The sequence below is a fragment of the Aethina tumida genome, chromosome 7 (genome assembly GCF_024364675.1).
Source record: "Aethina tumida isolate Nest 87 chromosome 7, icAetTumi1.1, whole genome shotgun sequence".
Taxonomy (NCBI): Eukaryota; Metazoa; Arthropoda; class Insecta; order Coleoptera; family Nitidulidae; genus Aethina; species Aethina tumida.
Window position 1 is genome coordinate 5291491 of NC_065441.1, and position 14059 is coordinate 5305549.

Consider the following 14059-nt stretch of genomic DNA (forward strand, 5'->3'; position numbering starts at 1 on the left):
TGTAAATTCTCAGTTACTTCAGGTATTTTTTTCAAGTTTTTAATTTTAATTTTTATACAATTTTTAAGTAATAATGAACAAATGAAATAATATAAAAATTAATTAATTTAAATTAATAAAATATTAATTCTTGATTATATCAGTAAAAAGATACATTCATTAAAACACAATTTAACAAAATCCCTTTATTGGAAAATATATTATTAAACAAATGGCATAACATAAAAATATAATTAAATTAATTCTTAGTTACGTCCAGGATAATATTCAGTATTATCAAGTCTAAGTTAACTTTTGTTTTAACCTTAAGGTTTTTAATTGAAATTTAAAATTTTTATTTTTTTTATTATTAAAACAAAATTATTTTATTGAAAAATATAAATATTATCATAAATAAAAATTATTTTATTTAAAATTATGTTCTTTTATTAAAACACAGTTTAACAAAATCGCTTTATTGGAAAATACATTATTAAACAAAACAAATCGAAAATAATCTTCAAGAATTATCAAACTTAATCATAGAGATTTATTTTAAATTAAGACAAAGAAAAATAGAAAAGTTTCAACAAAACCGTTTTATTAGAAATGTATATTATAATTAAATAAATGACGTAAATATTAAAATGTAACCTCAGTTACACCAAGGATAATCATTAGATCTATAGCCAACCAAAGGTAAATCATACATTAGAGGAAAAATGTTCTTGCTTTTCCTCTGTACAGTATTTTCAATTTCAAAATATTCGTCGCCAAAAAACTTGGGCAGGAACATAACACCAACTTCATAAGATCTTACATGTACACCTAAAAACAAAACATTTTTAGAATTAAAACTGACCACAGATTTATTTATCAACAACCTTTGTCTTTTTGTATATTCCCTCCCCAAGCGGATTTCGACAGATTGGCACTGGTCAACAGGAAATATGCCAATTTAGTCAAACAAGGCGAGATTCTAGTGTAACATTTAATGTGTGGCATCGCTCTAGTCCTGGACAATCTGTCCGCCTTCCATTGACTACAACAAACCGAATTCACCGAAAGTCCATTAGGTGAAAAACTCACTTACTGCATGTACTCCTGAAGCCACCTTTGTTTCTCGTTAGTCGCCTTGGAATAAGGCAAACATCCCCCACTTTCCGGTCCGTAATATCCGTTCATCACGTTATCGACACTCGGATAGATAATGTTGAGAGTGGCGTTAGGACTGGCGGGCAAAGGACTTTTGGAATGGCTCGCCAGGCTTCTCAGCACACACCCTCGCAGCCACTCAGCCGGAGACTTACCCATCGAACCGATGCTGGAAGCCTGGGCAAAAACGCCCCACGACAACGGTCCTTCGCTCTCCGGACTGGTTTTGGCTGGCAGGACGCAGTGACGCGACAACAGGTCGCCTACTCTGTGCAAGTGGCAACCTGTATTCGAAGTCGGATAGTGTTTACCAGGCATTGACGCCACCAAGAACACTCTGTAACATTATTTGGTTGAGATGGAGTTGGATGTTTTCGAAAGTTACGAACTTGACGTCGCTGAAATCCGCCCTTTCTACATATTTAATCCATTTATTAAGTATGTCGAATTTGTAGTCCTTGAGGTAGTTTATGAGGCACATTTTAAAGCCGGTCGGTGATTCACCGGAGGTGTTAGGGCTGTCTTCTGGTAGTTGGGAGCATTTGGGGCTCATCCAAAAACTATTTTGAACATTACACAACAATAAAACAGTGTATTGTTTGAAAGCATTAATGAATTTCGTTTTTCGATTTTTATTATACTCGTAAATCTTACCCTTGATTGTAATGATTCCAATCTTCATAATACAAGTTGGCAGTTGAAACAACGACTCTAATTGACTTATCATTGTACACGTAAATTCCAATTTTACTAAAAACCAATAATTATTATTAAGACAAAGAAACTGATGAAGACTTACGAATGGTGACATCCAAATGGGTCTTTCATTTTTACAAATTTGTATGTAATATTGGGGCAATATCTATCCATAAATGTTTCCATGTCAGGAAATTCATCACCATAAAGTATTGTAAGAGGTTTTCCACTAAAATATCAATAATTAAATTATTTATAAATATTAACATTATTAAATGTTACCTTAAACTTCTGGCTTTGTACTGCTCTAGCAACCAACTAATATCAATCATAAAATTTATCTGTAATGAATCCTCCAACTTACCCAAACTAGGACACAATATGTCTGTAACATTAAAATTAATTAATTAATTGAACAAAAATTAAATAATGTTTGTACCTGTGAATGTTGCTGAATTGAACTGATTTAATGTGTCTGGTGATTTTGATATTGTTGTAAAAAACAAATTGTAAGGAGCTGTTCTCTCAAGCTTCTCCAACATTGTGCCCTTCTTTGAGTTTTTATCATAAGGCAAAACTTTAATTGAAGATAATGTTACAATGCCAGTCTTCCGTTCAATTTCTTCCGCACTCGCGCCCTTTTTCTGTGAAGTTCCTGCTTCAGCCATTTGTTTTTTCTGTTGTTTTTCAAACAATCTACTGTTCGAGCTCTTGCTTGTCTCCAGTTTTGCTTCTGGTTTTGTGTCTGGTTGTTTAGCCTGTACCGTGTTTGTGTCTTTTAGTATCTTTAAAATGGGTTTTAAAATTTCTATTTGTTCTAAATACACTGATTTTGGCTGGGCTAAATCTGATGGTACATCACCAGTTTCTATAAATTTAACCACTAAAATTATGTAAAAAAAATAAATGTTTATAAGTAATTTAAATTAATTGGAGATTTACAATGAGGATGTTCGAATTCTTTGAAGTGATGAGGATTTTTTCTATAACATCTTTCTTTATGTGGACAAGATTCCTTTTTTTGTCTTTTTGGTGGACTGTCTAAAAATAATATAACAAAAATGACTTGAGTTTTGAACAAATGGACTGACTAACCATCACCCTCGTGTTTTCTTTTTAAAAACTTATCCATATTTAGATATAAAGAAATAATAAATAACGGCTGGTAACGCCGTATTTGACAGGCACAACAATAACATAACCGCAGAAATTCAACAGTTGAATTGTGTAATGTTAGTTGCCTCTTAGGTTATTTGAATGCTTCATTTGTTGCCTACTTTATGTGATGAATAATTTTCAAAAAACAAAATACGCTGGTGGTCAAAGAAATTAGAACACACCCTTCTAATTAAATGTATATTTTATTTAAAATAATTCTTACCCCCATTCTTTATTTTGTACCTAAGTCACAACCACGTACCACGACACCTCTTAGATATATTTTAAAATGTTTGATTTTAAATTTTGTACCATTTTTCTGGCCACCACTGTATTTTGTATTCTCAAAAATAAATTAAGGATAAAAGAGATAAAATAAAATTTGATTTTTATGAAGTTTATGTTTATTAAGCAAAAAAACAAAAATAATAGATAATTTAATATTAATTTAAACTATAAGTTTGTTAACATTAGTAAAAGCTGGAAACGTTTGAATAATTTTTATATATTTCTTAGTTACAATAAGGATAATCACAAGAATCGTAAGCAACCAGAGGTAAATCATACATTAAAGGGAAAATATTCTGACTTTTCCTCTGCATTGTATCATCAATTTCGAAATACTCTTCACCAAAAAACTTTGGTAGGAACAACACACCAACTTCGTAACTATTCACGTGTGTCCCTAAAAACAAAAATATTGTTAAAATAAAAATGACAAGAGATTTTATGATCAATAACCGTTATCTTTTTGTACTGGTCCACCCCAGGCGGATTTCGAAAGATTGGCACTGGTCAAAAGGAAGTAAGCTAATTTGCCCAAACAAGGCGAAATTCTAGTATAGCCCTTACTGTGCGGCATCGCCCTAGTCCTCGTTAATTTGTCTGCCTTCCATTGGCTGCAACAGACCCAATTTATCGACGACAGATTAAGTAACTGTTCACTTACTACATATAATCCTGAAGCCACCATTGCTCTCGATGAATCGCCTTGGAATAAGGCAAACATCCCCCACTTCTGCTTCCATAATATCCTTTCATCACATTATTGATGGTTGGAAAAATAATAAATAGATTGACGTTAGGACTGTTAGACGAAGGACTTTCGGAATGACTCGCCAAACATCTCAAAATTTGTCCATGCAGCCATTTGGCCGGCGATTCACCCATACAACCTAGGGCGGAAGCCTGAGCAACAACACTCCAAGAATCCAAGGGTCCTTCGTCATCGGCACCGGTTTTGGTTGGTAGGACGCAATGACGCGACAACAAATCGCCTACTCTGTGCAGGTGACAACCTGTATCTGAAGTTGGGTAGTGCTTACCAGGAAGGGAGGTCACCAAAAATACTCTAAAAATTATTAATATAGATGTGGTTGGATGTTTTAGAAAGTTACGAACTTGACTGCGCTGAAATCCGTTCGTTTCACGTATTTAATCCACTTATTAAGTATGTCGAATTTGCAGTCCTTGAGGTAGTTTATGAGGCTCATTTTAAAGCCAGTTGGTGATTCACCAGAGGTGTCTGGAGTGTCTTCTGGTAGTTGAGGACATTTTGGGCTCATCCAGAAACTGTTTTCAATATTACACACCAATAAAAGAAAAATTATGCGATATTTTTACTTTATTTATTATTCTCACCTTTGATTATAGTGATTCCAGTCTTCGTAATACAGATTGGCGGTTGAAACAACAACTCTAATTGACTTATCACTATACACATAAATTCCAACCTTACTATAAACCAATAATTATAATTTTATATAAATAAAATTGGTAAAAATCTTACGAATGGTGACATCCAAATTTCAATTCTACAAATTTATAAGTAACATTTGGGCAATATTTATCCATATGTGGTTGCATGTCTTCAAAACAGTCATACCCATAAATAATTGTTAGTGGTTGTTTACTAAGTTATAATGATAAAAATAAAAATAACATATATTAATATTATTAAATGTTACCTTAAACCTCTGACTTTGTACTGCTCTAGCAACCAATTAATATCAAGCATAAAATTAATCTGTAAAGACTCCTCCAACTTACCCAAACTAGGACACAATATATCTTTAACAACCAAAATAATTATTTAGCTAAATAAAAATTATTTAATGTTCATACCTGTGAATGTTGCAGAATTGTTTTGTTTTGATGTTTCTGGTGATTTTGAAATGGTTGTAAAAAACAAATTATAAGGAGCTGTTCTCACAAGTTTTTCCAACATTGTATATTTCATAAAATTCCGATCAGAATCCAAAATTTTTATTGAAGATAATGTTAGAAAATCAGTTTTTTGTTTAATTCTCTCAATATTTTGCAGTGAGCTTGCCATTTTATTATTTTTCTTTTATTTTGGAACAATATGATGTATAAACCTTTACTCGTTTCTATATGGATTATCTAGATTAGATAATAACGATCAATTAGATAACTGCGCAGAATATACGGTTAACCCCATAGAACACCCATATCAAAGTACATTCCATAGAAAACCTATAACCTGTACATTCAGTATTACCAACGTTAACATAAGTATAAAATGGATTGCCTACTCTATTTATTTTCTTTTTTATATATTTACTCGTATAATTAAAATACAAATACTTTATATTTGTACAAATAGTTTGAGTATATGAGGACAATAAATTATTCTTTAAGTAATTTATTAAACCAAATACAGTTTATTACACAACAATATTTAATTTAAGCCTAATATTTTAAATAATTTAAGTGTAGTAACATAAATAAAAGCTAGAGATATTTAAATAATTTGTATGTTAATATATATTATATATTTGGCACACAGTGATATTGGGATATCTTTGTTTTAGTCCATAAGAAAATAATTAATCCTAAAATGCATTTAAAATTATCATTTATGTAACATTAATTATATTGAGATATTTTTCTCAAATATACTTCTGAAATACAAAATATTTTGCTATACATACATATATTTTTTGGTCATTATTTACGTAAAACATTAAATATTGATTGACTTATAAAATAATTAGAGAGTGATTGCATAGTTTTTAAATTTGCATTTTGATTAACACACTAATAGAAGTTGCCAAAGTTGTTTTTAAAAACAAAATCATCCCCTAGCGAAAGAGATATCTCTCTAACTAGCATAAGATGCAGATTATTCAGGATAGCACCACATCAAAGTGTTTCTAATTTAAAAATATATACATTATCTAATAATAAAAATACCACAGACAAGTATGATTTTACGACATCTCACTTCTGAGAATCACACTAGAAATATCATTACTTTCGATCCATTTCTCCAAACACAGCGGCATCGTCGGCTTCTCCTTTTTGGGGCTCTCAACGTTGCCGGAAGATTTGCTCAGCAGTTCGTTCATCACAGCATTTGAATCGCAATTGATCAATCGAATTTTGCACATCGCGATCGCGTTTATGAAGTTGTCATGTTTCGAAATGAATCTGTGTTCCATGTAAACATGTTTGTCATCCCAGTAGATTACCTGAAAAAGGAAAAGTATATAGGTGATGTCGATTTTGTTGTTTTGTAATGTCTGAGTGCGGATTGACAGGAATCCTTTTTGCTGCGCCAATAGACAACCTAGTAGTGCTTGGATTAATTACTATAATTGATCGATTTATTTTTCACTTAGTACAATATTACGTAATAATTTAAACGGAAACAAATGTAGTCCAACGGAAAAATTTACGCACATAAATTAGATGGTTTTGAACTACTGGATTAAATCAGCAAATAAATCTAAATTTAGATTTAAAGATACACTGCATAAAATTTACAAACCTTCGAGGTGATTTTGTATCGGGTGAACAGTTTGATGAACCTCCTGTATCTGATGGTGGTGGCGCCGACAGCCACGGAACCACCCTGACTTCTGATCGTGTTGTAGAGTCCGGTACGCTCGTAAAAGTCGATCTTGGCGAAATCGAGCTCCCGCAGGAAACGGGCGTTGTTCATGTGTGTCAGGAGCGTGTCAATATCAGTTGTAAGGCAAATTCCTGCGGATTAAAACAAATATTTTGAGTCAATATTAATATAACAATTAATATTTGCATTCGTTTCTGGATAGGATACATAAAGAAGGGAAAACATCTCTGTTTAATAACGACACACAATGTGGAGGCATAAATGCAGCGAGTCCAAGGCAAAAACAACAACGAAAATTGTAGTATCTGGTTTGCCCTGAATGTTACCATAAATAAAAAACTAATAAAATGCAAAAGCGTTCCTTCGGACACAATCTTGATGACCCCGGACCAAAATTCACCCATCTGCTTCCGCAGTTTTACCGATTATTCAGACTTATGTTTTATGTTAATTGAAACATTTTTTTCGTGCGGGTCAAACATATGATTAATATGCTACTACGTGTAGCACTTTAACGAGGTTCCTACATAGTTTTTGCTGAGAGTTAAAGTTATATGTTATAAATAGTAATTAATGATTCTGAAATTATAAAATTTTAAACCTGTTTTTACAGGAAATTTCAATCGACCGAAAGGTAATAAATAAGAAGGAAGTACAAAAAACTTATAATATATTCGTGGCAATACCAAATAATTTTGGTTGGTCTTCAACCATTTATTTAAAAATATTTGATAAAAAGAAGGAAGGAAGAATATTATTTATATCAATTGAAACTACACCTTTCCTGATAAGAAAGACTTTCAAAACAATAATTGAGATTTGGGGATTCGTCTTAATAACTCCAAATATGAAAATCATATAAATACAACTAAAAATTAAAAATTTTATGAATGCTAAAATAATTTAAACAATCCGTAAATCAGAATTTTGTTGGGAAAATAGTATTAAATAATAACAAAATATTTGTGGTGATCCTTATTATTGTAACAACAAATGTAAAATATTTCAGCTACATATTAAAAATAAAAATAATTTGTTTTCAAACCTTAATAAATTAATATATAAAGGTAAAATCTATTATAAAAATTACTTTTAATAGTTAATTGATTATTAGAACTCCACGTTTAATAACAATAATTATAAAAGGTAAAAGGTTTCAGTGATAATAACATATAATTTATTATTAAAAAATGAGAACATATTATTGAATTTATAATTTAATTCAATTGGAACAATTATATATAACACAAGATTCCTTCAAAGAATCCATATAGTAAGGAACAAAATGTTTACAAAATCAAATAGAAATTAATTAAACAATAAGCAAATTACGAATCACCAAATAAATAACTCATATATTATTACCATTGACTGTGGTCTCGTCAAGGATGTGTATCTTCTTCCTGCATATCCTGGCCCAAATGAAGCACAAAAATATCCTGGTGAAATAGTGCAGCTCCAACAGCAAAAACAGCAACAAATAAAAGGCGAATATCGCCAGAATAACGTAGCAAATGACGTTTGACATTCTGTCAGCACTATCCTTACAAACCCCTCAGAAAACAAACCACATCCTTTTTTTTTCAGCAGGACGAAAGTGAAGCTCGACGTACGAAGGTTGTTCTGTCAGTGTTCGTGGACATTTTACAATTTTTCCGGATGCTGTCACTGAGAATTTGGAACGTTTACGCGGTGCGTGTTCGCGTACAATTTATTTTAAAAAACGGTTTTCGCGTTTATTGATCTGAGGCGCGCATGACGTTTGGATTTCCACGCGCGACATTGAAACGTTTGGTTTTGAACGACGGCTACGTTACGGAGAAAGTCCGATATTGGATCGGATCCCATGATAAATTAGCGTCTTTGTATTCTGCACCGTGTCAGATTATTTCGGGGGTTATATAATGTTTGGATTTAGTCACTTGGGGGAAATTTTCACTATTTGTTAATGTTTTCTAATGGTGCTAGGAGTGGTACCAGTACTACACGTGCGAAATTAAAGGCAATTAATAGCATTTTATTAGATTGTTCTAGAATAACAAGAGTATTGTAACGCTTATAGGTCAATACTAAGTAGTTTACTTCAACAATTAAAAACAAAATTTATTCAAAAAATATTTTCTGATAAATGTTAAACACGTATTTTTCTTGGAAACAAGAATTTAGTTTATAAAATTACATCTACAAACAAATTTCCAATACTTTATGTTAAATATTTATCTTGGAGACTACAAAATGTTTAAAATTATTGTATAATTTCAGTGGCAAACTAATTTTTATATACAGATATAATAAAAGATTTGTATATTTGTATATTTCTACCATACAACAACAGTATGAGTTAACTAAAAATTGTTTACTCAAAATAAATAAAATAAAATATTTCATCTTTAAAAGTACTAAAAATAATGAATTGTTTTTAATTTTAATTCTAATTTTACTGTTCCTTTTTTAAAACACATTTTTTTTAATTTTACTATTATTGCAACAATTTTATTTTTAGTAGTTTTAAGACGCATTTTTTACTACTGTTTTGTATCACAATTTTATTTATTAATACTACGTTTAATAATCATTTAATTTTACAATTTTCTTAATAATCTATAATTAATTTATAATTAATGTAATATTAAGTAAAATTTGATATAATTTCTTTTTTTGCTCTTCATATCAACTTTAAATTTAATTCAAAAGACATTTTCTTTTCGTATTTAACTCTGATGTAACTGCTAATATAAATAATAAAATTAAAAACAAAATTCATTCAAATATTGTATGTGATAATGTTAAACACATATTTTTTTGAAGCTTACGAGAACTTTGTTTATATTGTAAAATTATATATATATATATATATATATATATATAAACAAAGATTTCAAAATCCTGAAAACAACTTACATATTTTCGCTGGTAAATCTATTTTTTACACTACAATTAAAAATAAAATATAGAGAAATAATATATAAAAAATTATAGTTTTGATAAATGTTAAATAATCCTCTTGGAAACTTTTTGATGTTTATTTATACAATTACTTCTGTTAAACAGTCGTCTCAAAATTGTTGTATATTTTAGCTGCCAGACTATTTTTTATACAGTTAATATAATAGGCAAATAAAAGACTTCAATCTGAACTGAACATAAAAAGTATGTGTTAACTTAGAATTATCTAAAGGCATTTAAAACAAATTGTATCAACTTGATGAGCACATCAAATAATAATAAAAAATTAAATTTAACAATAAATCCTGCTATTCATTTTTACTATTATTGTTTTACTGCTGTGAAGAGTATACTCGTCTATATATGGGCTATATTTAGGGACTATTTTATCATAACTTTATTTATTAAACTATACCACCATTAATAACCATTTAAGTTAAAATTTGATATAATTCCTTTTTTTCTCTACTTATCAACTCTAAACTAAAAAATATTTATTTAAGTACAAAAATAATATATAAAAAATATATAAATTACTGTAAATTTTCATTAAAACTATTATCTAAAATAATTTTCTGTTTTCAAATAATCATAAAAATTTAAATTAAAAACAGATGCATTAATAAATTCACTAAAAACGATAAATTAAACAAAAACAAAAGAGGCACGAAATATTGAGATACAATATTATAATTTTGTTTACAAATTGAATTTGATGATAATTATTAGAAAAAGAAATACGCAAAAGGTTTATTTCTTTTTAGATTTATGGTCAATAAATCAATTTGAATTAATATGTAGTTAACTAAAACTGCATTAATATTATCACTTCAACTGGAACAAATCACCAATTAAAATAGTACAACAAATACGTTACGTTAAGTTTCGCAACTTGTGAAACGATTGCACAAATATTTTTCCACAACTCGAAAATTCCCTTACAAATTTACAATATTGATACAAAATTCCCCGCAATGACTTCCGTGTAGTTGCTGAAATAGGCAATACATGTTACATATGGTCACCATACAGAATACCGTTATCAAATCCGTGCGGTGAAAGTTGAACTTTATCTTTTTGTTGATAAACCTCGCTGTATTCCTGCTCTCCTGCTACAAATAGTTACTAATATTGTTTATTTTGTTTTGTTGTCAATGCGCGAATCGTTTTTTCAGTTGAATTGTTGCAAATTTTTGCCTTTACTTCCATTATATTTATAAATTTTCATAGAAGCATGTTAATTACCAGGTATTTTCTCAAGATGTAAGTATAAGGGTGTTCTAACGCCTTAATTTTTATTTATTTATTACTATTGTTAAAAGGGTGGATAAAATTGAAATATTGGGAAATTTGTTTATTACAAATTCAAATGGTCGTTTTCCCGCCATCTTAATGAAAAAAAAAAGGTAAAGAAATTCAACTTGACGTTTAACCTAACCTAAAAGTTGTACGGGTTAACCTCACTTTTTGTTTAATTGGACCAGTTTTTAATTGCCTCATTGTAATTTATAAATAATGCAACATTGCAGCACATTAGACGAGTATGTCAAGGATAAACGGATGGCCTGTAGATACGGTGCGAAATGTTACCAGAAAAATCCCCAACACCACGAAAAATACAAACATCCACCAAAAAAGGCGGTAAAATATTTTTTTCGTATATCTTACGGAATTGTTTAATGACGGTTGTATTTTAGAACTCCCAAAGGATAAACACGCAGCCAGCCAAAAAGTTAAAGGTTGAAAATGAGGATAAAACAATAACAACAGTGAAAATCAACAAAGACATTTCTGACTCCGAAAGTGACCATGAATCAGTGACAGATGGAGAAAAACAAGAAATAGCGGAAAATTCAGACTCCAACAGTTCAGCAGTTGAAACCAAAGAAAGTGATAAAGAAACACAGGATCACACTCCTGAGAAAACAAAAGATAATGAAACACAAAATCCCAAAGTGTCCGAGAACATTGATGATGCAAAACAGTTCATTAAAAACAAATTCCTTGTGGACATGCCTGAGGATTTTTATCAGTTTTGGAAATTTTGCACTAAACTCAACCCCAAGAATCCTTTACATGCCTTTAAGGAAGTTGGTTTAGTGCTCATTGGTCCTTTCGATGTCTTAGCTGGTATGTAACTTATATAACAAACAAGTGTATTTATTATGTGTGATTTTCTAGGCAAGTTTGATGGTGTATCTAAGCCAGATGCAGATTACTTAATCCATTGGAGGTACTTTCATGACACTCCAGAGTTTCAGTCAGTATTAAAAGGCGACATCAAAAGAGGATTTCACATTGGTTACTGGAGGGATGACCCTAAAGAATTGCCAGTGTTTATGGTGCAAAACTGTGCCAAAATCAATGGTGAAATCCTGACAATGGGAGAAAACATTTTTTCTGCTGTAAAGTAATTCTTTGTAGTTTGTTTTTAGTCTTGGGTTGACTTGTATGTTTTAGTATGTTTCTAATGCAACAGAAGAAGGATGGCAATCCATTTCAAAAAGTACATATAGGAAAGTTAGAGAAAGCTTTGTTGGAAGAAGTAAAAGCTTTGAATTTGGATTTGGGAGGTAAAACTAAAAATATGGTGGCCAGAGAAAAAAATATTGTTGCAAGAACTTTCAACAAAATTGGGCTTGTTGTGCCTTACAACAAAAAGTAAATTAATTAAAAATAAATCTTAGCACTATATTTAAATATTTTCAATGTTGCAGGACTCAGTTAGGATATAGAGAATTAGCCCTAAGCAATAAAGATCTGAAAAAAGCTCTGGACCAACTGGCATTGGCAGGCAAAGAGGATGAAGCTGCATGTCTTTCAAAACTTCAACCCTGTTTCACTTATGCCAGTATAGCCTTAGATGAGTGCGATTTTGGAACCGGCATCGAACTGGGGTGGAATATAATAGCGCACGGCGTTGATAGCTTAAACTCGACTGCTTCGAGGTTTCTGCAAACGTCGTATGAACTGCTGGGCAGACACGCTTTTGCCAAAATTGCTGTGGCTCACATGAAAAACAGAAGAGAAGGAACTGAACTTAGTATTTTATAATTATTTGTGATGTGATTTTTATTTATTTCTTAAATTATTAAACTTTCATGTTCAATATTACTTTGATACTCGCACCATTAAGTTTGTACTCAGAATAATAAAAGTTATATTTAGTTATTATTTTGTTTTATTGCCACTTAAACACATTCCTTCGTGGAAAATACTCATGATTTCCTTAATAATCTTTCTAGACAGATGAAGTTCAGATAAACTATTTTTTCATCTAAATTGTATTACATTGAATATTAACTATTAAGCTTCTTATATTCTTTGGACAATTTAGAAAAGGAGGTGTTCTTGATTATTTTAATAATCATAACCATTTTTCAAATATTTCTGTTTTAATGAACAAAAATAAAAAATAGGAAAAGAAAATGTAAAGTAATTAACAATTTTTCATTACTGGACGTTTTCCTGCTTCCAAATTTTGACCACCTATTTTGGAAACACCTTGTATATATAAATGATTATAATCCAATAAGAAATTTTACAAATTTCTTCAGTTTTTGTATTTACGCGCCTCAAATTTATAGAATTACGAGATTCCAGTTGCATTAAGTTTTGTAAAAAGTAAATTTTTAAATAAATATTTTAATTGAGATGAAAAGAATCGAGGGGTACAAAACTGTTTGTTATTAAATATATGTTTTAATGAATTAAAAACAAATAAGAATTGCTGATTAGTTTTAATCCACTTTTATATTCAGTTCTAAAGTATCAGCAAAAAATTAAAAATATTTAATTTAATTTAATGTTTATATGTTCAAAATTATAATTCAAAGTAATTTTATATAAACAAATATACTAATGGTGGTTTATCAAGATTTATTAAAAAATTTGTTATTTTTAATTGAATTGAATTGGACAAGAATGTTACAAAACTTGACTTGAACATTGTAATCATTACTGTATAAACATATAAATAACTGTATGTCACTAATATTTGCTTGAAATAATAAAAAGTATAATTGGAAACGAAGTAGTGTTACCAAATGAATGCACTAAATTAATATAATTATAATTAACTTAAAATAGTTATTTTTAATTTTCCTTAACAAAGACTATTAAAACCGTATTAGCAAGACCGTCTTCCGCCGAAGTAGTGGTACCGTACGTCGCACAGCAATGGTACCTGCAGTCTGGCTAATGTTAAGTTCAAGGTACTCGGATGGCACCGTACTGGTGGGGCCAAAG

The 14059-nt window shown here is 30.2% G+C and overlaps 4 protein-coding genes across 6 annotated transcripts; 1 reads left to right on the forward strand and 3 right to left on the reverse strand.

The window, feature by feature from the left end:
• Positions 1-439: 439 nt before the first annotated feature.
• LOC109598382 (probable tyrosyl-DNA phosphodiesterase) lies at positions 440-3037 on the reverse strand. The gene is made up of 10 exons (XM_020014275.2): positions 2926-3037; positions 2773-2871; positions 2270-2713; positions 2113-2215; positions 1934-2059; positions 1789-1884; positions 1524-1694; positions 1073-1471; positions 864-1021; positions 440-807 (listed from the first exon to the last, which is right to left on the reverse strand). Exons 1-10 carry the CDS (start codon positions 2960-2962, stop codon positions 635-637), a joined length of 1806 nt encoding a protein of 601 aa, XP_019869834.2. The 5' UTR covers positions 2963-3037; the 3' UTR covers positions 440-634.
• A 374-nt stretch (positions 3038-3411) lies between these two features.
• LOC109598383 (probable tyrosyl-DNA phosphodiesterase) lies at positions 3412-5459 on the reverse strand. Of its 3 annotated transcripts, none has more exons than XM_049969854.1 (8): positions 5113-5459; positions 4956-5058; positions 4778-4900; positions 4630-4725; positions 4390-4560; positions 3941-4339; positions 3730-3887; positions 3412-3673 (listed from the first exon to the last, which is right to left on the reverse strand). In XM_049969854.1, the coding sequence occupies exons 1-8, from the start codon at positions 5321-5323 to the stop codon at positions 3501-3503; spliced, it is 1434 nt and encodes a 477-aa protein (XP_049825811.1). In that variant the 5' UTR covers positions 5324-5459; the 3' UTR covers positions 3412-3500. The 3 variants fall into 3 exon arrangements, with proteins under 3 accessions (XP_049825811.1, XP_019869835.2, XP_049825812.1); XM_020014276.2 differs by having other exon boundaries at positions 3414-3673; positions 3938-4339; positions 5113-5455; XM_049969855.1 differs by having other exon boundaries at positions 3415-3673; positions 3938-4339; positions 4778-4802; positions 5038-5058; positions 5113-5454.
• A 290-nt stretch (positions 5460-5749) lies between these two features.
• Positions 5750-8640, reverse strand: LOC109598389 (protein THEM6). Its single transcript, XM_020014290.2, has 3 exons — positions 8231-8640; positions 6782-6996; positions 5750-6482 (listed from the first exon to the last, which is right to left on the reverse strand). Exons 1-3 carry the CDS (start codon positions 8391-8393, stop codon positions 6222-6224), a joined length of 639 nt encoding a protein of 212 aa, XP_019869849.2. The 5' UTR covers positions 8394-8640; the 3' UTR covers positions 5750-6221.
• A 2608-nt stretch (positions 8641-11248) lies between these two features.
• LOC109598388 (histone PARylation factor 1) lies at positions 11249-12982 on the forward strand. Its single transcript, XM_020014289.2, has 5 exons — positions 11249-11452; positions 11509-11941; positions 11993-12221; positions 12272-12472; positions 12529-12982. Exons 1-5 carry the CDS (start codon positions 11327-11329, stop codon positions 12863-12865), a joined length of 1326 nt encoding a protein of 441 aa, XP_019869848.1. The 5' UTR covers positions 11249-11326; the 3' UTR covers positions 12866-12982.
• Positions 12983-14059: the final 1077 nt, after the last annotated feature.

Coding starts and splice junctions, on each gene's coding strand:
- LOC109598389 (XM_020014290.2), bottom strand. CDS start 8,393: ATGTCAAACGTCATTTGCTACGTTATTCTGGCGATATTCGCCTTTTAT. Junction 6,997..8,230: donor TGACGAGACCACAGTCAATG/GTAATAATATAT, acceptor TTTAATCCGCAG/GAATTTGCCTTACAACTGAT. Junction 6,483..6,781: donor GATACAAAATCACCTCGAAG/GTTTGTAAATTT, acceptor TTCCTTTTTCAG/GTAATCTACTGGGATGACAA.
- LOC109598388 (XM_020014289.2), top strand. CDS start 11,327: ATGCAACATTGCAGCACATTAGACGAGTATGTCAAGGATAAACGGATG. Junction 11,453..11,508: donor AACATCCACCAAAAAAGGCG/GTAAAATATTTT, acceptor GTTGTATTTTAG/AACTCCCAAAGGATAAACAC. Junction 12,473..12,528: donor GTTGTGCCTTACAACAAAAA/GTAAATTAATTA, acceptor TCAATGTTGCAG/GACTCAGTTAGGATATAGAG.
- LOC109598383 (XM_020014276.2), bottom strand. CDS start 5,323: ATGGCAAGCTCACTGCAAAATATTGAGAGAATTAAACAAAAAACTGAT. Junction 4,340..4,389: donor ACGGATTTCAGCGCAGTCAA/GTTCGTAACTTT, acceptor AATAATTTTTAG/AGTATTTTTGGTGACCTCCC. Junction 3,888..3,937: donor TGGCTTCAGGATTATATGTA/GTAAGTGAACAG, acceptor GGTCTGTTGCAG/CCAATGGAAGGCAGACAAAT.
- LOC109598382 (XM_020014275.2), bottom strand. CDS start 2,962: ATGGATAAGTTTTTAAAAAGAAAACACGAGGGTGATG. Junction 2,714..2,772: donor AGAATTCGAACATCCTCATT/GTAAATCTCCAA, acceptor ACATAATTTTAG/TGGTTAAATTTATAGAAACT. Junction 1,695..1,788: donor TGGAATCATTACAATCAAGG/GTAAGATTTACG, acceptor TGTTCAAAATAG/TTTTTGGATGAGCCCCAAAT.